The sequence below is a fragment of the Oncorhynchus mykiss genome, chromosome 11, assembly GCF_057628025.1.
Source record: "Oncorhynchus mykiss isolate SJ-2025 chromosome 11, ASM5762802v1, whole genome shotgun sequence".
In the NCBI taxonomy this organism is placed as follows: Eukaryota; Metazoa; Chordata; class Actinopteri; order Salmoniformes; family Salmonidae; genus Oncorhynchus; species Oncorhynchus mykiss.
This window is the reverse complement of record NC_143032.1, coordinates 7,488,144-7,512,824: the sequence shown is the minus strand read 5'-3', so window position 1 is coordinate 7,512,824 and position 24,681 is coordinate 7,488,144. Positions and strand designations below refer to the sequence as shown.

At 45.6% G+C, this 24,681-nt stretch overlaps 1 protein-coding gene across 2 annotated transcripts in view; it reads right to left on the bottom strand.

Moving 5' to 3' along the window:
• The window catches only part of LOC110535202 (serine/threonine-protein kinase 17A), a 60,138-nt gene extending 36,996 nt beyond the window's left edge, over positions 1–23,142 (bottom strand). Inside the window, exon 1 of one of the 2 annotated variants that reach the window (XM_036934748.2) lies at positions 22,481–23,142. In XM_036934748.2, coding sequence (XP_036790643.1) covers positions 22,481–22,656 — 176 coding nt within the window. In that variant the 5' untranslated portion in view covers positions 22,657–23,142. The remainder of the gene's footprint in view (positions 1–22,480) is intronic. The other variant, XM_036934749.2, reaches the window with a different exon arrangement.
• Between the last annotated feature and the right edge of the window lie 1,539 nt (positions 23,143–24,681).

The following is a 24,681-nucleotide window of genomic DNA, read 5'->3' as shown; positions in this document are numbered from 1 at the left end:
AAGGGACCAACGTACAAGCAGCGTATTTACACCCCCCCCCCGTCAAACCCTTTCATCTCAGTGAGAGAAGAGACTTGAGCTGTGTGTGTGTGTGTGTGTGTGTGTGTGTGTGTGTGTGTGTGTGTCTGATGGCGTGGATGAGAGAGAGAAAGAGAGGGGTGTTCTAGTGATTCTGAAACCGGCACACTTGTTATCGTTGGGAGCTGAACATCCCTTTGTCTCCTTGGCATTTCTACAGGATGAAGTCATCCCAGAACCCGAGCTGGCCCCTTTCTCACCGTTACAACCGCCTGCTTTGTGGCTCTGACCCACTTTGAATGTGGACTGGGAGGATGCAGGTGCAGGGGCCTGGTCTGGTGTGAAGAACACACAGCGAGTGTGCTGTGTCCCAAATGGTGACCCATTCCCTATGTAGTGCACTACTTTTGACCAGGACCCATAGGGAATAGAGGGTCCTCTCTGAGAGAAAGGAATGCATGAAGATGACACGCCCACATCAAGATGGCACGCCCACATCAAGATGACACGCCCACATCAAGATGACACGCCCACATCAGCCCCCCCTCTTGGCTGCTGTCAACTGTCAGACTCCAGCCACCCCAGTCAGACTGTTCTCTCTGCTACCGCACAGCAAGCGGTACCAGAGTAGCAAGTCAAGGTCCAAGAAGCTTCTTAACAGCTTCTAACCCCCAAGCCATAAGATTCCTGAACAGCTAATCAAATGGCTACCCAGACCCCTCTTCTACACTGCTGCTACTCTCTGTTTACGATTGATGCATAGTCAGTCTAACTCTAACTACATGTACATCTTACCTCAATTACCTCGACTAACCGGTGCCCCTCCACATTGACTCTTGACCCTGTATATAGCCTCGCTTGTTATTTTACTGCTACTGTTTAATTATTTGTTACTTTTAGTTTTTTTATTATATTCGTTTTACTTAAGACTTCTTTTTCAGCATTAATGGTTAAGGGCTTGTAAGCATTTCACTGTAAGGTCGACACCTAAAATTGTATTTGACTTGTTTACAGTCAACGCACTAAAACACTGGAGCAATGGCTTCGTTGCGTTCTGTAAGAGGATAGATATGACAATACAACTTTAGATTCTAAATGTGTAGCAGAGACAATTTAAATGAAGCATTGCTGCTAGGTAGAAACAGTGTAGACTGTAGACAGTGATGCAAATGTTGTGTTGTATTGTTTCCAGGGCAACGCAACAAAACCTCACATTTATATACAATTGAAGTATTGACTTAACTAAGGGGAGTGTATTTGCCAGGACCAGGAAAAGGTTATTTGAACTGAGAGGTTTGCAGTGGAAAAGTCCAGAGCCAAATCTCTGGTAAACAGGTCTAACGAATGATGACTTCGGGAGGCTGGGATGACTTCGGGAGGCTGGGATGACTTCGGGGGGCTGGGATGACTTCGGGGGGCTGGGATGACTTCGGGAGGCTGGGATGACTTCGGGAGGCTGGGATGACTTCGGGAGGCTCATTAACACACAGTGTTTTGTGAGCGATAGCCATGAGTTCCCACAAACACACACCAGGATTTTTACAGATCACGTCAAAACAGAGTGGCCGTCGAGAGAAGTCGGAGCGTGGCTGACCTCTGGAAGTGGGCCAAGTTGCCACGGGTGGACTTCCCTGACCTTCGCTCCCCTCATACAACGCTTAGAGCGTGAAACTCGGAACCTCCTTTTTGTATCCGAACTGCACACGCAGATAAAGTTAAATGGTGTAAGACTGTCCTCAGTCAACACCTGAGTCTTTCAAGGAAAGAAAACAGCAGGATTGGGGTCAATTTAGAAAGTAAACCAAAGTCCAATTCCAATTTCTAAATTTTCCTCATTGAAAAGCATTGAAGAGAAATTTGAATTTTATGCATCATCAAATCATCACTAGAGTCGCATCATGTAGCCTTAACATTTATTAATATCACCACATATAGCCCAATGTTTGTATCACAACTAAAGTTACATAAATAACTCTAAATTAAGCATATAAACTCAGCAAAAAAAGAAACATCATCTCACTGTCAACTGCGTGTGTTTTCAGCAAATTTAACATGTGTAAATATTTGTATGAACATGACAAGATTCAACAACTGAGACAGAAACTGAACAAGTTCCACAGACATGTGACTAACAGAAATGTAATAATGTGTCCCTGAACAAAGGGGGAGGTCAAAATAAAAAGTAACAGTCAGTATGTGGTGTAGCCACCAGCTGCATTAAGTACTGCAGTGCATCACCTCCTCATGGACTGCACCAGGTTTGCCAGTTCTTGCTGTGAGATGTTACCCCACTCTTCCACCAAGGAACCTGCAAGTTCCCAGACATTTCTGGGGGGAATGGCTCTAGCCCTCACCCTCCGATCCAACAGGTCCCAGACGTGCTCAATGGGATTGAGATCCGGGCTCTTCGCTAGCCATGGCACAACACTGACATTCCTGTCTTGCTGGAAATCACACACAGAACGAGCAGAATGGCTGGTGGCATTGTCATGCTGTAGGGTCATGTCAGGATGAGCCCGCAGGAAGGGTACCACATGAGGTCTGAGCACTGATGGAGGGATGGTGCATTCCTGGTGTAACTCGGGCAGTTGTTGTTGCCATCCTGTACCTGTCCCGCAGGTGTGATGTTCGAATGTACCGATCCTGTGCAGGTGTTGTTACACGTGGTCTGCCACTGCGAGGACGATCAGCTGTCTGTCCTTTCTCCCTGTAGCGCTGTCTTAGGCGTCTCACAGTACAGACATAGCAATTTATTGCCCTGGCCACATCTGCAGTCCTCATGCCTCCTTGCGACATGCCTAAAGAACGTTCACGCAGATGAGCAGGGACCCTGGGCATCTTTCTTTTGGTGTTTTCAGAGTCAGTAGAAAGCCCTCTTTAGTGTCCTAAATTGGCCTAACTGTGACCTTAATTTCCTAACCTTCTGTAAGCCGAACATCCACAGGTGCATGTTCATTAATTGTTTATGGTTAATTGAACAAGCATTGCAAAGAGTGTTTAAACCCTTTACAATGAAGATCTGTGAAGTTATTTGGATCTTTACAAATTATCTTTGAAAGACAGGGTCCTGAAAAAGAGCCGTTTCTTTAAAAAAAAAAATGTACATGCGTTTTTCTGGATTTTTTTGTTGTTATCCTGTCTCTCACTGTTCAAATAAACCTACCATTAAAATTATAGACCAATCATTTCTTTGTCAGTGGCAAACGTACAAAATCAGCATGGGATCAAATACTTTTTCCCCCTCACTGTAAATGAGTCATCCCGCAGTGTTTGTCATTATACCCTGATGAAGACAGCTTGTCTGTCCAAACGTTTAGCAGATTGTTACAGGCTTTCACCTGACGACTGCATGGCTGAGTTTTACAGGCTTTCACCTGATGGCATGGCTGAGTCTTACAGGCTTTCTGATGATGACTGCATGGCTGAGTCTTACAGGCTTTCACCTGATGGCATGGCTGATTCTTACAGGCTTTCTGATGACGACTGCATGGCTGAGTTTTACAGGCTTTCACCTGACGACTGCATGGCTGAGTTTTACAGGCTTTCACCTGACGACTGCATGGCTGAGTCTTACAGGCTTTCACCTGACGACTGCATGGCTGAGTCTTACAGGCTTTCACCTGACGACTGCATGGCTGAGTCTTACAGGCTTTCACCTGACGACTGCATGGCTGAGTCTTACAGGCTTTCACCTGACGACTGCATGGCTGAGTCTTACAGGCTTTCACCTGACGACTGCATGGCTGAGTCTTACAGGCTTTCACCTGACGACTGCATGGCTGAGTCTTACAGGCTTTCACCTGACGACTGCATGGCTGAGTCTTACAGGCTTTCACCTGACGACTGCATGGCTGAGTCTTACAGGCTTTCACCTGACGACTGCATGGCTGAGTCTTACAGGCTTTCACCTGACGACTGCATGGCTGAGTCTTACAGGCTTTCACCTGACGACTGCATGGCTGAGTCTTACAGGCTTTCACCTGACGACTGCATGGCTGAGTCTTACAGGCTTTCACCTGACGACTGCATGGCTGAGTCTTACAGGCTTTCACCTGACGACTGCATGGCTGAGTCTTACAGGCTTTCACCTGACGACTGCATGGCTGAGTCTTACAGGCTTTCACCTGACGACTGCATGGCTGAGTCTTACAGGCTTTCACCTGACGACTGCATGGCTGAGTCTTACAGGCTTTCACCTGACGACTGCATGGCTGAGTCTTACAGGCTTTCACCTGACGACTGCATGGCTGAGTCTTACAGGCTTTCACCTGACGACTGCATGGCTGAGTCTTACAGGCTTTCACCTGACGACTGCATGGCTGAGTCTTACAGGCTTTCACCTGACGACTGCATGGCTGAGTTTTACAGGCTTTCACCTGACGACTGCATGGCTGAGTCTACAGGCTTTCACCTGATGGCATGGCTGAGTCTTACAGGCTTTCACCTGACGACTGCATGGCTGATTCTTACAGGCTTTCACCTGACGACTGCATGGCTGATTCTTACAGGCTTTCACCTGACTGCATGGCTGAGTTTTACAGGCTTTCACCTGTTGGCATGGCTGAGTTTTACAGGCTTTCACCTGACGACTGCATGGCTGAGTCTTACAGGCTTTCACCTGACGGCATGGCTGAGTCTTACAGGCTTTCACCTGATGACTGCATGGCTGATTCTTACAGGCTTTCACCTGATGACTGCATGGCTGATTCTTACAGGCTTTCACCTGACGACTGCATGGCTGAATCTTACAGGCTTTCACCTGACGGCATGGCTGAGTTTTACAGGCTTTCACCTGTTGGCATGGCTGAGTCTTACAGGCTTTCACCTGATGACTGCATGGCTGATTCTTACAGGCTTTCACCTGATGACTGCATGGCTGATTCTTACAGGCTTTCACCTGACGACTGCATGGCTGAATCTTACAGGCTTTCACCTGACGACTGCATGGCTGAGTCTTACAGGCTTTCACCTGACGACTGCATGGCTGAGTTTTACAGGCTTTCACCTGACGACTGCATGGCTGAGTTTTACAGGCTTTCACATGATGGCATGGCTGATTCTTACAGGCTTTCTGATGACGACTGCATGGCTGAGTTTTACAGGCTTTCACCTGACGACTGCATGGCTGAGTCTTACAGGCTTTCACCTGACGACTGCATGGCTGAGTCTTACAGGCTTTCACCTGACGACTGCATGGCTGAGTCTTACAGGCTTTCACCTGACGACTGCATGGCTGAGTCTTACAGGCTTTCACCTGACGACTGCATGGCTGAGTCTTACAGGCTTTCACCTGACGACTGCATGGCTGAGTCTTACAGGCTTTCACCTGACGACTGCATGGCTGAGTCTTACAGGCTTTCACCTGACGACTGCATGGCTGAGTCTTACAGGCTTTCACCTGACGACTGCATGGCTGAGTCTTACAGGCTTTCACCTGATGACTGCATGGCTGAGTTTTACAGGCTTTCACCTGATGACTGCATGGCTGAGTCTTACAGGCTTTCACCTGATGACTGCATGGCTGAGTCTTACAGGCTTTCACCTAACGGCATGGCTGAGTCTTACAGGCTTTCACCTGATGGCATGGCTGAGTCTTACAGGCTTTCACCTGATGGCATGGCTGAGCCAATCCTTCGTACCTCCACGACTGATACACTAACCAAGTCCCTGCTGCCGCAAGGCTTCTTAACACCTGAATAACACAGTGACATATCGTAATCGCATCGTTTTGACAATATTGCAATTGGTTTTCAGCACTTTTCTATGAATGATCAAAACTAGTTATCATGGCTCTCTCTTGTCCCTCTGTAGCAGACATATTGTGAGCATTATGCTTGGAACATCAAATCACAATAACATCTCAGCATCGAATCGCAATACTTATCCGCACCTAAATATAGTAAAGTCCCTCAGTATGGTAATAATATGGTATTGTGAGATCCCGCCATATGGTATGGTGATAATATGGTATGGTGATAATATGGTATGGTGAGGTCCCTCAATATGGTGATAATATGGTATGGTGAGGTCTCTCAGTATGGTGATAATATGGTATGGTCCCTCAGTATGGTGATAATATGGTATGGTGAGATCCCGCCATATGGTATGGTGATAATATGGTATCGTGAGGTCCCTCAATATGGTGATAATATGGTATGGTGAGGTCTCTCAGTATGGTATGGTGAGGCTCCTCAGTATGGTAATAATATGGTATGGTGATAATATGGTATGGTGAGGTCCCTCAATATGGTGATAATATGGTATGGTGAGGTCTCTCAGTATGGTGATAATATGGTATGGTCCCTCAGTATGGTGATAATATTGTATGATGAGGTCCCTCAGTATGGTGATAATATGGTATGGTCCCTCAATATGGTGATAATATGGTATGGTGAGGTCCCTCAGTATGGTGATAATATGGTATGGTGATAATATGGTATGGTGAGGTCTCTCAGTATGGTGATAATATGGTATGGTGAGGTCTCTCAGTATGGTGATAATATGGTATGGTGATAATATGGTATGGTCCCTCAGTATGGTGATAATATGGTATGGTGAGGTCCCTCAGTATGGTGATAATATGGTATGGTGAGGTCCCTCAGTATGGTGATAATATGGTATGGTGAGGTCCCTCAGTATGGTGATAATATGGTATGGTGATAATATGGTATGGTGATAATATGGTATGGTGAGGTCTCTCAGTATGGTGATAATATGGTATGGTGATAATATGGTATGGTGATAATATGGTATGGTGAGGTCTCTCAGTATGGTGATAATATGGTATGGTGATAATATGGTATGGTGAGGTCTCTCAGTATGGTGATAATATGGTATGGTGAGGTGTTTCAGTATGGTGATAATATGGTATGGTGATAATATGGTATGTGAGGTCTCTCAGTATGGTGATGATATGGAATGGTGGGGTCCCTCAATATGGTGATAATATGGTATGGTGAGGTCTCTCAGTATGGTGATAATATGGTATGGTGAGGTCTCTCAGTATTGTGATAATATGGTATGGTGATAATATGGTATGGTGATACTATGGTATGGTGAGATCCCTGGTAATTCCCAGTCCTAGTATAGAGGCAGGTATCACCTAATTGTCTTATGTAAAGAAATAAACCCTGCCCTAGATGAGGTTTGCGTGGTGGCAGTGGTGCGGCCCAGCCCTAGCCTAACCAGCGGCCCAGCCCTAGCCTATCCAACGCCCCGCCCTGCCTATCCAACGCCCAGCCCTAGCCTAACCAGCGGCCCAGCCCTAGCCTAACCAACACCCCGCCCTGCCTAACCAACGCCCAGCCCTAGCCTATCCAACGCCCCGCCCACCACTGCATCCTCGTCCCGCCCGGACTCTCACCCACTGGGAGGTCATGAGGCTTTGATACCAAAACGTTTCAGATGATTCCGATCCAATGCTGTGTGACATTCATCAAGTCGGCCATGAATCTGTGCTATGTTTACAGTACTGGACACGGGGTGCTGGACACGGGGTGCTGGACACGGGGTGCTCTAAGGCTCGCTCCAGGGGAGAGACAACTAGCCTATTTATATTGCGTATAGCTGGGCCACTATCTGCACGCTACTGAGGAGAAAACTCAGACTGTACCCTCAATGCAAGTAGTGCACACTATACCAAAATGTTCCAAGTTCAGCAGGCACACATAATCCTTTTGATTTAAGGCTTGTGTACATGGAGAAACTTTTAAAAAACAGACCACAGCCTTTTCTGTAGCCATGTCAGCACATTTCCAAAAGCCGCTGGCCTCACACGGACAACACCCTGAAAGAGATGGCTGTCATGTGTACACAGAGAGCGGGTGACTGCTGGATCACAGTCACATTGACTGTGACCCCAGGAACGGTCGATTCAGAACAGATGGCTGTGGCCCTAAACCAGTGGACTTCATCAAGTCCACTTAGCTAAAGCTAAAACTGGCGAGTGTAGAGAGTATAGAGATATTGTTATCCACGTCGGCACCAACGATGTTAGGATGAAACAGTCAGAGATCACCAAGCGCAACATAGCTTCTGCGTGTAAATCAGCTAGAAAGATGTGTCGGCATCGAGTAATTGTCTCTGGCCCCCTCCCAGTTAGGGGGAGTGATGAGCTCTACAGCAGAGTCTCACAACTCAATCGCTGGTTGAAAACTGTTTTCTGCCCCTCCCAAAAGATAGAATTTGTAGATAATTGGCCCTCTTTCTGGGACTCACCCACAAACAGGACCAAGCCTGACCTGCTGAGGAGTGACGGACTCCATCCTAGCTGGAGGGGTGCTCTCATTTTATCTACCAACATAGACAGGGCTCTAACTCCTCTAGCTCCACAATGAAATAGGGTGCAGGCCAGGCAGCAGGCTGTTAGCCAGCCTGCCAGCATAGTGGAGTCTGCCACTAGCACAGTCAGTGTAGTCAGCTCAGCTATCACCATTGAGACCGTGTCTGTGCCTCGACCTAGGTTGGGCAAAACTAAACATGGCGGTGTTCGCCTTAGCAATCTCACTAGGATAAAGAACCACCTCCATTCCTGTCATTATTGAAAGAGATCATGATACCTCACATCTCAAAATAGGGCTACTTAATGTTAGATCCCTTACTTCAAAGGCAATTATAGTCAATGAACTAATCACTGATCATAATCTTGATGTGATTGGCCTGACTGAAACATGGCTTAAGCCTGATGAATTTACTGTGTTAAATGAGGCCTCACCTCCTGGCTACACTAGTGACCATATCCCCCGTGCATCCCGCAAAGGCGGAGGTGTTGCTAACATTTACGATAGCAAATTTCAATTTACAAAAAAAAAAATGACGTTTTCGTCTTTTGAACTTCTAGTCATGAAATCTATGCAGCCTACTCAATCACTTTTTATAGCTACTGTTTACAGGCCTCCTGGGCCATATACAGCGTTCCTCACTGAGTTCCCTGAATTCCTATCGGACCTTGTAGTCATAGCGGATAATATTCTAATCTTTGGTGACTTTAATATTCACATGGAAAAGTCCACAGACCCACTCCAAAAGGCTTTCGGAGCCATCATCGACTCAGTGGGTTTTGTCCAACATGTCTCTGGACCCACTCACTGTCACAGTCATACGCTGGACCTAGTTTTGTCCCATGGAATAAATGTTGTGGATCTTAATGTTTTTCCTCATAATCCTGGACTATCGGACCACCATTTTATTACGTTTGCAATTGCAACAAATAATCTGCTCAGACCCCAACCAAGGATCATCAAAAGTCGTGCTATAAATTCACAGACAACACAAAGATTCCTTGATGTCCTTCCAGACTCCTTCTGCCTACCCAAGGACGCCAGAGGACAAAAATCAGTTAACCACCTAACTGAGGAACTCAACTTAACCTTGCGCAATACCCTAGATGCAGTTGCACCCCTAAAAACTAAAAACATTTCTCATAAGAAACTAGCTCCCTGGTACACAGAAAATACCCGAGCTCTGAAGCAAGCTTCCAGAAAATTGGAACGGAAATGGCGCCACACCAAACTGGAAGTCTTCCGACTAGCTTGGAAAGACAGTACTGTGCAGTACCGAAGAGCCCTTACTGCTGCTCGATCATCCTATTTTTCTAACTTAATTGAGGAAAATAAGAACAATCCGAAATTCCTTTTTGATACTGTCGCAAAGCTAACTAAAAAGCAGCATTCCCCAAGAGAGGATGACTTTCACTTTAGCAGTGATAAATTCATGAACTTCTTTGAGGAAAAGATTATGATTATTAGAAAGCAAATTACGGACTCTTCCTTAAATCTGCGTATTCCTTCAAAGCTCAGTTGTCCTGAGTCTGCACAACTCTGCCAGGACCTAGGATCAAGAGAGACACTCAAGTGTTTTAGTACTATATCTCTTGACACAATGATGAAAATAATCATGGCCTCTAAACCTTCAAGCTGCATACTGGACCCTATTCCAACTAAACTACTGAAAGAGCTGCTTCCTGTGCTTGGCCCTCCTATGTTGAACATAATAAACGGCTCTCTATCCACCGGATGTGTACCAAACTCACTAAAAGTGGCAGTAATAAAGCCTCTCTTGAAAAAGCCAAACCTTGACCCAGAAAATATAAAAAACTATCGGCCTATATCGAATCTTCCATTCCTCTCAAAAATTTTAGAAAAGGCTGTTGCGCAACAACTCACTGCCTTCCTGAAGACAAACAATGTATACGAAATGCTTCAGTCTGGTTTTAGACCCCATCATAGCACTGAGACGGCACTTGTGAAGGTGGTAAATGACATTTTAATGGCATCGGACCGAGGCTCTGCATCTGTCCTCGTGCTCCTAGACCTTAGTGCTGCTTTTGATACCATCGATCACCACATTCTTTTGGAGAGATTGGAAACCCAAATTGGTCTACACGGACAAGTTCTGGCCTGGTTTAGATCTTATCTGTCGGAAAGATATCAGTTTGTCTCTGTGAATGGTCTGTCCTCTGACAAATCAACTGTAAATTTCGGTGTTCCTCAAGGTTCCGTTTTAGGACCACTATTGTTTTCACTATATATTTTACCTCTTGGGGATGTTATTCGAAAACATAATGTTAACTTTCACTGCTATGCGGATGACACACAGCTGTACATTTCAATTAAACATGGTGAAGCCCCAAAATTGCCCTTGCTAGAAGAATGTGTTTCAGACATAAGGAAGTGGATGGCTGCAAACTTTCTACTTTTAAACTCGGACAAAACAGAGATGCTTGTTCTAGGTCCCAAGAAACAAAGAGATCTTCTGTTGAATCTGACAATTAATCTTAATGGTTGTACAGTCGTCTCAAATAAAACTGTGAAGGACCTCGGCGTTACTCTGGACCCTGATCTCTCTTTTGAAGAACATATCAAGACCATTTCAAGGACAGCTTTTTTCCATCTACGTAACATTGCAAAAATCAGGAACTTTCTGTCCAAAAATGATGCAGAAAAATTAATCCATGCTTTTGTCACTTCCAGGTTAGACTACTGCAATGCTCTACTTTCCGGCTACCCGGATAAAGCACTAAATAAACTTCAGTTAGTGCTAAATACGGCTGCTAGAATCCTGACTAGAACCAAAAAATTTGATCATATTACTCCAGTGCTAGCCTCTCTACACTGGCTTCCTGTCAAAGCAAGGGCTGATTTCAAGGTTTTACTGCTAACCTACAAAGCATTACATGGGCTTGCTCCTATCTATCTCTCTGATTTGGTCCTGCCGTACATACCTACACGTACGCTACGGTCACAAGACGCAGGCCTCCTAATTGTCCCTAGAATTTTTAAGCAAACAGCTGGAGGCAGGGCTTTCTCCTATAGAGCTCCATTTTTATGGAACGGTCTGCCTACCCATGTCAGAGACGCAAACTCTGTCTCAACCTTTAAGTCTCTACTGAAGACTCATCTCTTCAGTGGGTCATATGATTGAGTGTAGTCTGGCCCAGGAGTGGGAGGGTGAACGGAAAGGCTCTGGAGCAACGAACCACCCTTGCTGTCTCTGCCTGGCCGGTTCCCCTCTTTCCACTGGGATTCTCTGCCTCTAACCCTATTACAGGGGCTGAGTCACTGGCTTTACTGGGGCTCTCTCATGCCGTCCCTGGAGGAGGTGCGTCACCTGAGTGGGTTGAGTCACTGATGTGGTCATCCTGTCTGGGTTGGCGCCCCCCCCCCCCCCCTTAAGTTGTGCCGTGGCGGAGGTCTTTGTGGGCTATACTCAGCCTTGTCTCAGGATGGTAAGTTGGTGGTTGAAGATATCCCTCTAGTGGTGTGGGGGCTGTGCTTTGGCAAAGTGGGTGGGGTTATATCCTTCCTGTTTGGCCCTGTCCGGGGGTGTCCTCGGAGGGGGCCACAGTGTCTCCTGACCCCTCCTGTCTCAGCCTCCAGTATTTATGCTGCAGTAGTTTATGTGTCGGGGGGCTAGGGTCAGTTTGTTATATCTGGAGTACTTCTCCTGTCCTATTCGGTGTCCTGTGTGAATCTAAGTGTGCGTTCTCTAATTCTCTCCTTCTCTCTTTCTCTCTCTCGGAGGACCTGAGCCCTAGGACCATGCCCCAGGACTACCTGACATGATGACTCCTTGCTGTCCCCAGTCCACCTGGCTGTGCTGCTGCTCCAGTTTCAACTGTTCTGCCTTATTATTATTCGACCATGCTGATCATTTATGAACATTTGAACATCTTGGCCATGTTCTGTTATAATCTCCACCCGGCACAGCCAGAAGAGGACTGGCCACCCCACATAGCCTGGTTCCTCTCTAGGTTTCTTCCTAGGTTTTGGCCTTTCTAGGGAGTTTTTCCTAGCCACCGTGCTTCTTCACCTGCATTGCTTGCTGTTTGGGGTTTTAGGCTGGGTTTCTGTACAGCACTTTGAGATATCAGCTGATGTACGAAGGGCTATATAAAATAAATTTGATTGAAAAAATAAATTTGATTGATCAAGCGGAAGTAAGGTTATGTTATTTTTGACCAAAACTGTAAAACTGCACGTTTGGACCATTTGGGCTAAAGATCCATTTAAAAAAATAAATAATTCATCACACCTTTTATTTAAATTAAATGGACATCTTTACTTCCATACATATTTTTTTGCAGTGGCAGGCGTCCAAGCAGAAAACAAGATGAATATAATAAGGTTTTGCCAACAGCTGAATAGCTGCTCTCCTTCTATTTTGAAAATATTCCACACGGTAGCCCTTGAGTGGGGAAAGTCACCTCAATGTAAGTATGTAGGTTAACGTCCAGGTTAAAAGAGTGGCAATTCTAGGAATATAACATCTCTCCACCAAACTATGGTGGGGGGGGCTTGAGACAAAGTCTTTGACAGAGCTTAACTTTATTGAATTAGAGGATCGGCAGGATCGGCCCCTTAGAAATGTCCTCTACATAGATGATTGGTCCAATATTGAAGAGTTGCACACAGTGGGTATGGGTAGAGTGATGAGGTCATCAGGTGTCTGTAAATCTGGCTCTGACAGACCGATGCTTAAGAAAGTGGGGCCAGTACTCTTAGGACTCTTACCACCTGTATCATCATGGCATTAAAGTTGTTGCTATGTTAGCCATAGACTGATGGAGCGGCCCGATCATCTAACCGGTAGGTGTCAAACTCTCAAGTTACTGAGCATACGGTAAAAACCTTGTGTTCGGCTATCTCGTGGTCAGTCTATAGCGTGAAAAACGCTGCCATCACAGTGCAGGTTCTATAGAATGCAGACAAGGTCTCCAGCTGACAGGAGAGTTGACAGGATACCAAAAGCCAGACTACATTATAGTCATTCAGCAGATGCTTTTATCCAGACCAACTTACAAGAGCAGACTAGAGTTTTTTTTATTTGTCTATTTTTATGTCACCTTTATTCACCTTTAGGCCAGTTCAGAACAAGTTCTCATTTACAACTGGGATTTTTCTACCAAGTCAGTTCGGGTATTCGAGCCAGCTACCTTTCAGGTTAACAGCCCAACGTTCTTAACCGCTAGGCTACCTGCCACTTATAGCAGTGTCCTCAGATGTCAGAGAGAGAGAGAGAGAGGGGGCTTTCAGCCTGGGGATCTGTCCTGGCAGCAGAATTGCTTTCCCCAGCAGTTGCCCATAGGAGCAAATGCCCATGTTTTTAATGCGTTTTAAGTATGTTTTGGCAATAGGTCACTAGACTCACTACAAACACAACCACTTTACATGGGGGGGGGGGGGGGGGGGCTGTTGCTGAAATCCTAATCTTTCACACTGCCAGTATGAGGGGAGAGTCACATAGAAGGGAGGTTACCGCGTTTGTCGGCCTGCTCCCTGCGTCTGTCACTGTTTTGGCAGCCCGGTCATCAACTACTTTTCTTCTAGTGTTGTTTTGACAGGTTTGCAGTGTCACCCGAGTGTCCTGAGTAGGTGCGGCCATCTTCTCAAAGAGCTCCGTTAATCATCAACGGGCACACGGAGAGTGAACCTGGGAGTAAATGAGGCAATGGCTGCAATGGCCTCATCACCTTTAGAACAAACAGCAAGGCAGGGCAAAGAGCTCCTACTGACTGCTCATTTTCCTCACTAAGAAAAGGGCCTTTGAGCTCTGTACCAACGCCAGGACTGAAACCAGAGGCCTGTTTACTCCGTGTCTAATGAACTCTGACATTATGTGACCCCCTGTGTGTAGAGGAGTGGGACAGAGAGAGAGGAAGACAGGGGTTGCCTATTCATTTGTTCTTTGGGCACAGAGAGGGACATTTTCTGAATACCTTGGGAAAGGTCATTACCTCATCGCCCTCCCCTGGGCTGCCTCGTCGGCCTCCCCTGGGCTGCCTCGTCGGCCTCCCCTGGGCTGCCTCGATGCCCTCCCCTGGGCTGCCTCGTCGCCCTCCCCTGGGCTGCCTCGTCGCCCTCCCCTGGGCTGCCTCGACGCCCTCCCCTGGGCTGCCTCGACGCCCTCCCCTGGGCTGCCTCGACGCCCTCCCCTGGGCTGCCTCGTCGCCCTCCCCTGGGCTGCCTCGACGCCCTTCCCTGGGCTGCCTCGACGCCCTCCCCTGGGCTGCCTCGACGCCCTCCCCTGGGCTGCCTCGACGCCCTTCCCTGGGCTGCCTCGACGCCCTCCCCTGGGCTGCCTCGACGCCCTCCCCTGGGCTGCCTCGACGCCCTCCCCTGGGCTGCCTCGACGCCCTCCCCTGGGCTGCCTCGACGCCCTCCCCTGGGCTGCCTCGACGCCCTCCCCTGGGCTTCCTCGACGCCCTCCCCTGGGCTGCCTCGACGCCCTCCCCTGGGGATGTCCGTTTCTAAATCCCACCGTGTCTTTTCAGTGCGGCTCAGGATCCGTTACATGGTGGTTAATCGGCCACAATAAAAGACGCGGTTCACTCGCCACGCCTATGTGGAGATGAACAATTTCCATACTCGTGTTAGACTTCCTCGCCTGGATTTCTCTCTCTCGGCACAGGCTCAGTACATGTGAAAGGGCATGACAAATTGAATTTGCTGAGGGAGAAAGGTAACACCATAGCATGTAGCACCGTTTTAATCCTACAGGGTCTCAACGGCATGCGTTAATAATCAACAGAAAACGGATTAGGCCCAGTTGATGACAGAAATGAGAGATTTCTTGCTGAGGCGTGTAACAGCTGTAGAAGGACAGAAAGTTAAATCAACGTCATTAAATTGCTTTGAAGGGAGGAAGAATAGAGAGTGACATACACCCCTCCCTGCCCTGCCCATCATCTCTTGAGACAAGAGAGTACAGAGGGATCTCGTGGATGGGGTTCAATAACCAACTTGGCTTTCACATGTCCTCCCCCCTCATTTCTCCGCGGTTGGCTGTTTCCACGGCGCTCAGCAAATGTTGCCTCCGGCCCTGCCGCGAGACTCAAACAACATGAAAAGCTTGGGCGATGATGTCATGGTATCCTGCCTGACTGTCAAGACACATAGGTTCCTTCTGTGAGAAACAGAGGGGGAGGTTTTGGTCAAAACATGATAGGGGTTAGTAAAGGGGGTTTGGGACCGGGACCACACTGACAGGCAGGCGCGCACACACACACACACACACACACACACGACGACGTGAGCTATCCCAAGGAGTGTGTGTGTGTGTGCAGATGACTTGATGTTTTAGATGCTGGGGGAGTATGGGAGGGCGCGTACCACCTGCCCACAGCCTGCTGTAACTGCAGTCTAACCCTTCGGGGAAAGAGCAATTCTAAAACGTCACACTCTCTTATTAATCCATGATGACAGAGCTTTTTTTTCCTCCCCTGACGAGACACTGAAAGATCCACTGACCACTGGAATGTTATGGGGAAAACATCACAACTTTTCTTCAAAACATTCAATGGTGATATGACAGGATTATTTGAAGAGTTTTAGCACTACTTTCAGTCATACAGCCCTTAGCAATATGAACAGGCTTTAATTTTGGCATAGAGACGAAACTACTTGAAGAACTGAATATCCCATAAGGCTATTGTTTGAAGACGTAAACCTAGTTTAATTTATTAGAGCAAGTCTGGCAAGATCCAAAAGAGATGAAGCAAAGTGGAAATAAATGTGATGGATTTCACCAGAGAGCAGTAGAACGTGCTCTAGCCTCGCTCTATTTAATCCTGGGTTAACGTGCTCTAGCCTCTCTCTATGTAATCCTGGGTTAACGTGCTCTAGCCTCTCTCTACTTAATCCTGGGTTAACGTGCTCTAGCCTCTCTCTACGTAATCCTGGGTTAACGTGCTCTAGCCTCTCTCTACTTAATCCTGGGTTAACGTGCTCTAGCCTCTCTCTACTTAATCCTGGGTTAACGTGCTCTAGCCTCTCTCTACTTAATCCTGGGTTAACGTGCTCTAGCCTCTCTCTACTTAATCCTGGGTTAATGTGCTCTAGCCTCTCTCTACTTAATCCTGGGTTAACGTGCTCTAGCCTCTCTCTACTTAATCCTGGGTTAACGTGCTCTAGCCTCTCTCTACTTAATCCTGGGTTAATGTGCTCTAGCCTCTCTCTACTTAATCCTGGGTTAACGTGCTCTAGCCTCTCTCTACTTAATCCTGGGTTAACGTGCTCTAGCCTCTCTCTACTTAATCCTGGGTTAACGTGCTCTAATCTCTCTCTATGTAATCCTGGGTTATCTTGGTTTCATCTGTATGCTGCCTGAGGCATGTGATAGAGTTGTTTTTAACTGAAACAATAATAATAATACTTAAAAAGCTCAAAATATTTAGACTACAGCAAGACTGACGCTTTTAGCCCTGTTACCAACCTAATTCCTTGACATTTGGTGACGAACTAAACTACGAGTGGTTGACGAACTAAACTACGAGTATAGCCTTTAAACTACTCATTTATCTAGTGAATTCTTTGGAATTTAGGCCTGAAGAGTCTTAAAGGGGCAGTGCAGTCAAAAACGTGATTTTCCTGTGTTTTATGGATATTTCCACACCATGAGGTTGGAATAATACTGTGTGAAATTGTGAAAATGACAATACCATTTTAGTGTAAGAGCTGTTTGAAAAGACCGCCTAAAATTTCAGCTCGTTTTGCACGGTGGAGTATTGGCCTGCCTGACAATGTCACCTGGCGGTATAGGTTAATTAATAGACGAATAACAAATAATCAAATCTCTCTGCCAATAACAGACAGTTTGCAGGTTACATATCCTTCCCATTAGGCTCCTTGTTCAAAACACTTACAGACAGTCGTAGCAAAATTATTGCTTGAGAAAATGCCTTTTGCCTGATTGGTGGAGTGTTGCAGAGATGGTTGTCCTTCAAGAAGGTTCTCGCATCTCCACAGAGGAACTCTGGAGCTCTGTCAGAGTGACCAACAGGTTATTGGTCACCTCCCTGACCAAGGCCCTTCTCCCCCGATCACTCAGTTAGGAAGAGTCTTGGTGGTTCCACACTTCTTTCATTTAAGAATGATGGAGGCCACTGTGTTCTTGGGGACCTTCAATGCTGCAGAATTTTTTTGTACCCTATCCCAGATCTGTGCCTCGACACAATCTTGTCTCTGAGCCCTACAGACAATTCCTTCGACTTCAAGGTGGTCTGAATACTTTCGGAATGCACTCCACATTGATCTGGTACTTGTACACCCTGTATATAGCTCCATAGTGATCTGGTACTCCCTGTATATAGCTCCACATTGATCTGGTACTCCCTGTATATAGCTCCACATTGATCTGGTACTGGTACTCCCTGTATATAGCTCCACATTGATCTGGTACTCCCTGTATAGAGCTCCACATTGATCTGGTGCTCCCTGTATATAGCTCCACATTGATCTGGTACTGGTACTCCCTGTATATAGCTCCACATTGATCTGGTACTGGTACTTCCTGTATATACCTCCACATTGATCTGGTACTGGTACTCCCTGTATATAGCACAACATTGATCTGGTACTCCCTGTATATAGCTCCACATTGATCTGGTACTGGTACTCCCTGTATATAGCTCCACATTGATCTGGTACTCCCTGTATATAGCTCCACATTGATCTGGTACTCCCTGTATATAGCTCCACATTGATCTGGTACTGGTACTTCCTGTATAGAGCTCCACATTGATCTGGTACTCCGTGTATATAGCTCCACATTGATCTGGTATTCCCTGTATATAGCTCCACATTGATCTGGTACTGGTACTCCCTGTATAGAGCTCCACATTGATCTGGTACTCCCTGTATATAGCTCCACATTGATCTGGTACTGGTACTCCCTGTATATAGCTCCACATTGATCTGGTACTCCCAGTATATTGCTCCACATTGATCTGGTACTCCCTGTATATAGCTCCACATTGATCTGGTACTCCCTGTATAGAGCTCCACATTGATCTGGTACTCCCAGTATATAGCTCCACATTGATCTGGTACTCCCTGTATATAGCTCCACATTGATCTGGTACTGGTACTCCCTGTATATAGCTCCACATTGATCTGGTACTGGTACTTCCTGTATATAGCTCCACATTGATCTGGTACTGGTACTTCCTGTATAGAGCTCCACATTGATCTGGTACTGGTACTCCCTGTATATAGCTCCACATTGATATGGTACTGGTACTTCCTGTATATAGCTCCACATTGATATGGTACTGGTACTTCCTGTATATAGCTCCACATTGATCTGGTACTGGTACTTCCTGTATAGAGCTCAATTATTTTGTATTTTGTTCCTCGTTCTACTATTTTCATTATTTTATTTTTATTCTGCATCATTGGAAGGGCTTGTAAGCAATAATTTCACAATAAATTTTACATCGTTGTAGTCGGCGCATGTGACAAATAAAATCGCATTTTATTTAAAATACACAAAAAAGACTAACACAGGTGACACGAGCACAGTCGAACACACAGGTGACACGAGCACAGTAGAACACACAGGTGACACGAGCACAGTAGAACACACAGGTGACACGAGCACAGTAGAACACACAGGTGACACGAGCACAGTCGAACACACAGGTGACACGAGCACAGTCGAACACACAGGGGACACGAGCACAGTAGAACACACAGGGGACACGAGCACAGTAGAAAACACAGGGGACACGAGCACAGTAGAACACACAGGGGACACGAGCACAGTAAAACACACAGGTGACACGTACACAGTCGAACACACAGGTGACACGAGCACAGTCGAACACACAGGTGACACGAGCACAGTAGAACACACAGGTGACACGAGCACAGTAGAACACACAGGTGACACGAGCACAGTAGAACACACAGGTGACACGAGCACAGTAGAACACACAGGTGACACGAGCACAGTAGAACACACAGGTGACACGAGCACAGTAGAACACACAGGGGACACGAGCACAGTAGAACACACAGGTGACACGAGCACAGTAGAACACACAGGTGACACGAGCACAGTAGAACACACAGGTGACACGAGCACAGTCGAACACACAGGTGACACGAGCACAGTAGAACACACAGGTGACACGAGCACAGTAGAACACACAGGTGACACGAGCACAGTAGAACACACAGGTGACACGAGCACAGTCGAACACACAGGTGACACGAGCACAGTAGAACACACAGGTGACACGAGCACAGTCGAACACACAGGTGACACGAGCACAGTAGAACACACAGGTGACACGAGCACAGTAGAACACACAGGTGACACGAGCACAGTAGAACACACAGCTCAAATTGAGTTCCAGGCTAAATAACGAGGTTCATAATCTCCTGGCAGCTGGCGTACTTACAAACAACCCAACCAAATGAAACAGCTTAGTAGTGTAATTTATTAGTCAAGTGCTTACTTCAGCTTTACAGACAGATAACTTCATTAATCACAATGATTTACAGAAATAAGCATACAAAGCCAACCAAAACAAAACACATGATATTTACACACGGCTCGCACTACTGCCTCAATTCAGGCGTCCAGACATCGTAATTGAATGTTTCTCATCGAGGTGGTAAAGGACTAATGGTCATAATATCAGTTGGTACAGTATGACCACTGTAGATTGTTAGCCATCATGCATCTCCAGCTAACTTCATGACATCCATGCCTTATGGAGGAAAAATCTATTTGTAATCAATCCATACAAACACGTTAGACATGTGTGTAGGCTCGGCCGAATTCAATTGAATGTGAAATGTTGAGTGTCACAGTAACAGAGGTGGTTTCAGGACTCAAGTGAATTCCAGCTACATCTGAGACCTGAGAACAGTGATTCCTTGTGGGCCTTTTCTAAAAAAATACTCTAGCCAATGTTCCATGAAGTTCTCCTATGGCAAAATGTAACTCCTGTTCCCATTGGCAGGCACTAAGCTTCAGTCTCAGTTTAGATAGCAGTTTCCATGGTATTCTGCCAAACAAACACACACATAGCAGAGGCAGCCAATCAGATACCATGAAGAAATGATCCTACAGACAGAGAGTTCACATTTTAAAATTATTTTTCTACAGTTTGATGATCCATGATAAATTAATGAACAGTGAGTACGTACATAGCAACAAACATCAGCTAGAGATTGTGGGGCTTTGGCCAGAGGATGCTTGTGACCAGTCACCAGATGGGTACTTCCCTAGCAGCTGGTCACTGGGCAGAGGGAACGATGATCTGATTCGGATGTGGCTTAGTCAAACACTTTGAAGTGAGTGCCTTTGGCTAATCTCAGACCCAACGGCAGGTCATGTGATGCAAAGTCACATTCTGAATGTCCCTCTTATGAAATAAATGGCTTAAAACGTCAGACAGACATGCATAGCTCAAATGCCTTCTATAAAAAGGACAATGCCTTTGACATCCAACAGGACTCACGCACTTCTTATCGGCTTAATCCAATCAGAGGAGATATACCGTAGGTCAGGAATCATCAACTAGTCGATGGGGATTATTTTTTTTGTCATTTTATTGAGTAGATGGTCAGGGGGCCGGAACATAATTACAAATCATTTGTAGACTGCAAATTGACCACAAGAAACCCAAACAGATATAACATATGACTAAAACATAATAATTTCAAACTTTGCTTACCAAGATCACATATATCTCTCTATTATGCGTGGGATTACTTTGGAACACATTTCCAAAATGTAAATCACATGGAGCTGATTAGTTTTTACAGTCTTTTATGTAAAACAATAAAAAAAAAATATATATAAATATTGGAAATCTGTTCCAAAGTATATATATATATATATTACCCTGCTGTAGGTTTTGCTTGGGGTCAACATGGTGCCATTCACAGGGTTGAGTGTGGTGTTTGCATTGCCTAGTCTAAGTGGCGCTCTTTACAATGCTCACAGGGCAAAAGACACAATGCCCTGACTTTAACTAGCATGTTAAGAGAGCTGTGTGGAAAGAGGAGGCTGAGACATTTCCACTCGTTAAAAAAAACCCACACTGGAATCCCCCATTTGTTCTCTGTCAGTGAAGCAGAGAAAGAACCACAGAGTTGGCTCCCAAGAAGTGGACTAAAGCCATTATTCAGTGGTGAAGTTTGGAGTTTGAAAGTGCCAATGACAAGATAGTCTTGAAGTATTTCCCTTGACATCATTGAATTGAGAGTCAATACAGCCGGCTATGCAGTATTTACCAGGTGCTTCATCATACTTTATAACATGGAGAGAGCTGCATTTAGGCTAAGTCACTGGTGCAACTAAAGGCAATTTGAAACATACAGCCCATTGCTGCAAATTATAACATACAGCCCATTGCCAAAGTGTTTGTAAACTGCATTTAGGAAGGAAAGGAATCTGTCCCAAGACAAGGCCTAGTGAAGACTGGCTGAAAACTGAATTGCATTTTTCCTTACAGAAAATAACTCATGTGCTTCAGTGATGCTTATTTTTTATATATATTTTTTTTTACAATTTATCAGACACATCAGCTCACATTGCAGTTCAAACACTCAGCAAAGATATGACGCCTCGAGTGACCTTGCTGTGGAGAAAATGCAAGCCCACCGCTATAGCCTGCCATACATAGCCTTCTCCAGCATTCTCAAACAAGAGAGGCGTGATTTTTCAGCTGGCACCCTATACTCAAGGGTGAACATTAAATGCACGAATGGCTTGTCTCCAAGTGCGCGGTGACATTGACGCAAGTCCCTTCAACGGATTCCCCAATTTACACGGATGTCTACAATCAAAAATCTATGTTGCAAAACCCTTAACTGCTGGACAGAATATCATGGCGTAATGTTAAATAAAATAATGTCAAATAACTTGCGGTGCAGACAAATACCTACACAATGACAGCAGGAAAGGAGACCTCATCTAACTAGAGATAGCTAGTAGCTAGCACATCTAACTACCACAGCCAGAAACGGGGATATTTGAATGTCAACTATTCAAGAAATGGCAAAAAAAAAAATTGCACTACATCTTCAGTATTATCAGAAGTATGGAAACAGACAGACACAGTAGCTCAGAAGTTCTTCAGACAATTCCCAGAGAGACAAGCTGGATAGATGCTCAGCATCAGATCTACAGTAACGTTATTTACTAAGAACTTATTAACGTTAGTTACCTGCCAAGTTCTTTGCCCGGGATGATGGTGTAGTGGTCAGTGAATGGTTCATTCTTGATAAGAGTTTTGATCTCGGAAAGTAGCCCAAAACAGTTCTGGTTTGGTTCGGCTACCTGGCCATAGTGGCACCGCGTTCGGCTCCTTGTCTCTCGGCTCCGGGGACATTCAGGAATCATCGCGTCGATTCGATCAGGGCTGAATGTTTTACAGCGTGCCGTCTTTCCTGTCACTTTAAAACAAAACAGACAACGACAGCAACCCCAACTTCCCTAGTAGGCTGGAAGACTAGTAGTAGACGTTGGCTACAATATGACCACAAAAGTAGCAGTACTTCACAGCTTTAGGAGTGATAAAATAAGACCGCATCCCTCATGGATATTTCAGAGGAGAAAACTGTTACTTTCATGTGTAATTAAATGATGTCGAAGCGTGCAACAATGTTTCAATATTTTAAACTCAACTGACTGTTTGTAACCTGGCTGTCTAATCTGATTTCGCTCTCTCATCTGTCTGAACAACGGATGAAATAATATATTACACATTTACAGTCAGATACTTTGTCTCTGTCACCGTGGTAGCACTCTTGATTGACAAGCAATTTGACCAAATAGGGCGGCGCATGCTTCTTCACATCAGGCAGGGGGAGGGCTCTCCACATCAACAATGTGTAAAAACCCTGGACTGTCCTGTTGTGCATTGGCCAATGAGTGGATTTGTCGGCCATATTGTCCCTCCTCAGAAACGCAGTCCTCCATAAGAATGAATGGAATTCTACAGCATTTAATTTAAATGTTTCAAGGACAAAATTCATGTATTTAAGTGTTTTTTGTTAACATTGGTACTTCATTTTTAATGTTTATGTTTAGCTCACATAATATGGGTTGTATTCATCGATCTGGCCAAGGCTTTCGACTCTGTCAATCACCATATTTTTACCAGCAGACTCAACAGCCTTGGTTTCTCAAATGATTGCCTCGCCTGGTTCACCAAATACTTCTCAGACAGAGTTCAGTGTGTCAAATCGGAGGGCCTGCTGTCCGGATTTCTGGCAGTCTCTATTGGGGTGCCACAGGGTTCAATTCTCGGGCCGACTCTTTTCTCTGTATATATCAATGATGTCGCTCTTGCTGCGGGTGATTCTCTGATCCACCTCTACGCAGACGACTCCATTCTGTATACTTCTGGCCCTTCTTTGGAGACTATGTTAACTAACCTCCAGACGAGCTTCAAAGCCACACAACTCTCCTTCCGAGGCCTCCAACTGCTCTTAAATGCAGGTAAAACTAAATGCATGTTTTTCAACTGATCGCTGCCCACATCTGCCCGCCCGTCCAGCATCACTACCTTGGACGGTTCTGACTTGGAGTATGTGGACAACTACAAATACCTAGGTGTCTGGCTAGACTGTAAACTCTCCTTCCAGACTCACATTAAGCATCTCCAATCTATAATGAAACCTAGAATTGGCTTCCTATTTCGCAACAGGGCATCCTTCACTCATGCTGCCAAACATACCCTCGTTAAACGGACTATCCTACCGATCCTTGACTTCACCATAGCAGCACCCACCTGTAGCACACGCTCCAGCAGGTATATTTCACTGGTCACCCCCAAAGCCAATTCCTGCTTTGGCCGCCTTTCCTTTCAGTTCTCTGCTGCCAATGACTGGAACGAACTGCAAAAATCACTGAAGCTGGAGACTCATATCTCCCTCACTAACTTTAAGCACCAGATGTCAGAGCAGCTCACAGATCACTGCACCTGTACATAGCCCATCTGTAAATAGCCGATCCATCTACCTCATCCCCATACTGTTATTTATTTTCTTTATTTTGTTCCTTTGCACCCCAGTATCTCTATTTGCACACTCATCTTCTGTACATCTATCACTCCAGTGTTTAATTGCTATATCGTAATTATTTCGCCACTATGGCCTATTTATAGCCCTTATCCTACCTCATTTGCACACGCTGTATATAGACTTTTTCTATTGTATTATTGACTGTATGTATGTGTGTTTATCCCATGTGTAACTCTGTGTTGTTGTTTGTGTTGCACTGCTTTGCTTTATCTTGGCCAGGTCGCAGTTGTAAATGAGAAATTGTTCTCAACTAGCCTATCTGGTTCAATAAAGGTGAAATAAAAATGAGAAAAACATGTGTATTAAGGTAGTAGAATAAATGTGTCAAAAATAAATGTAC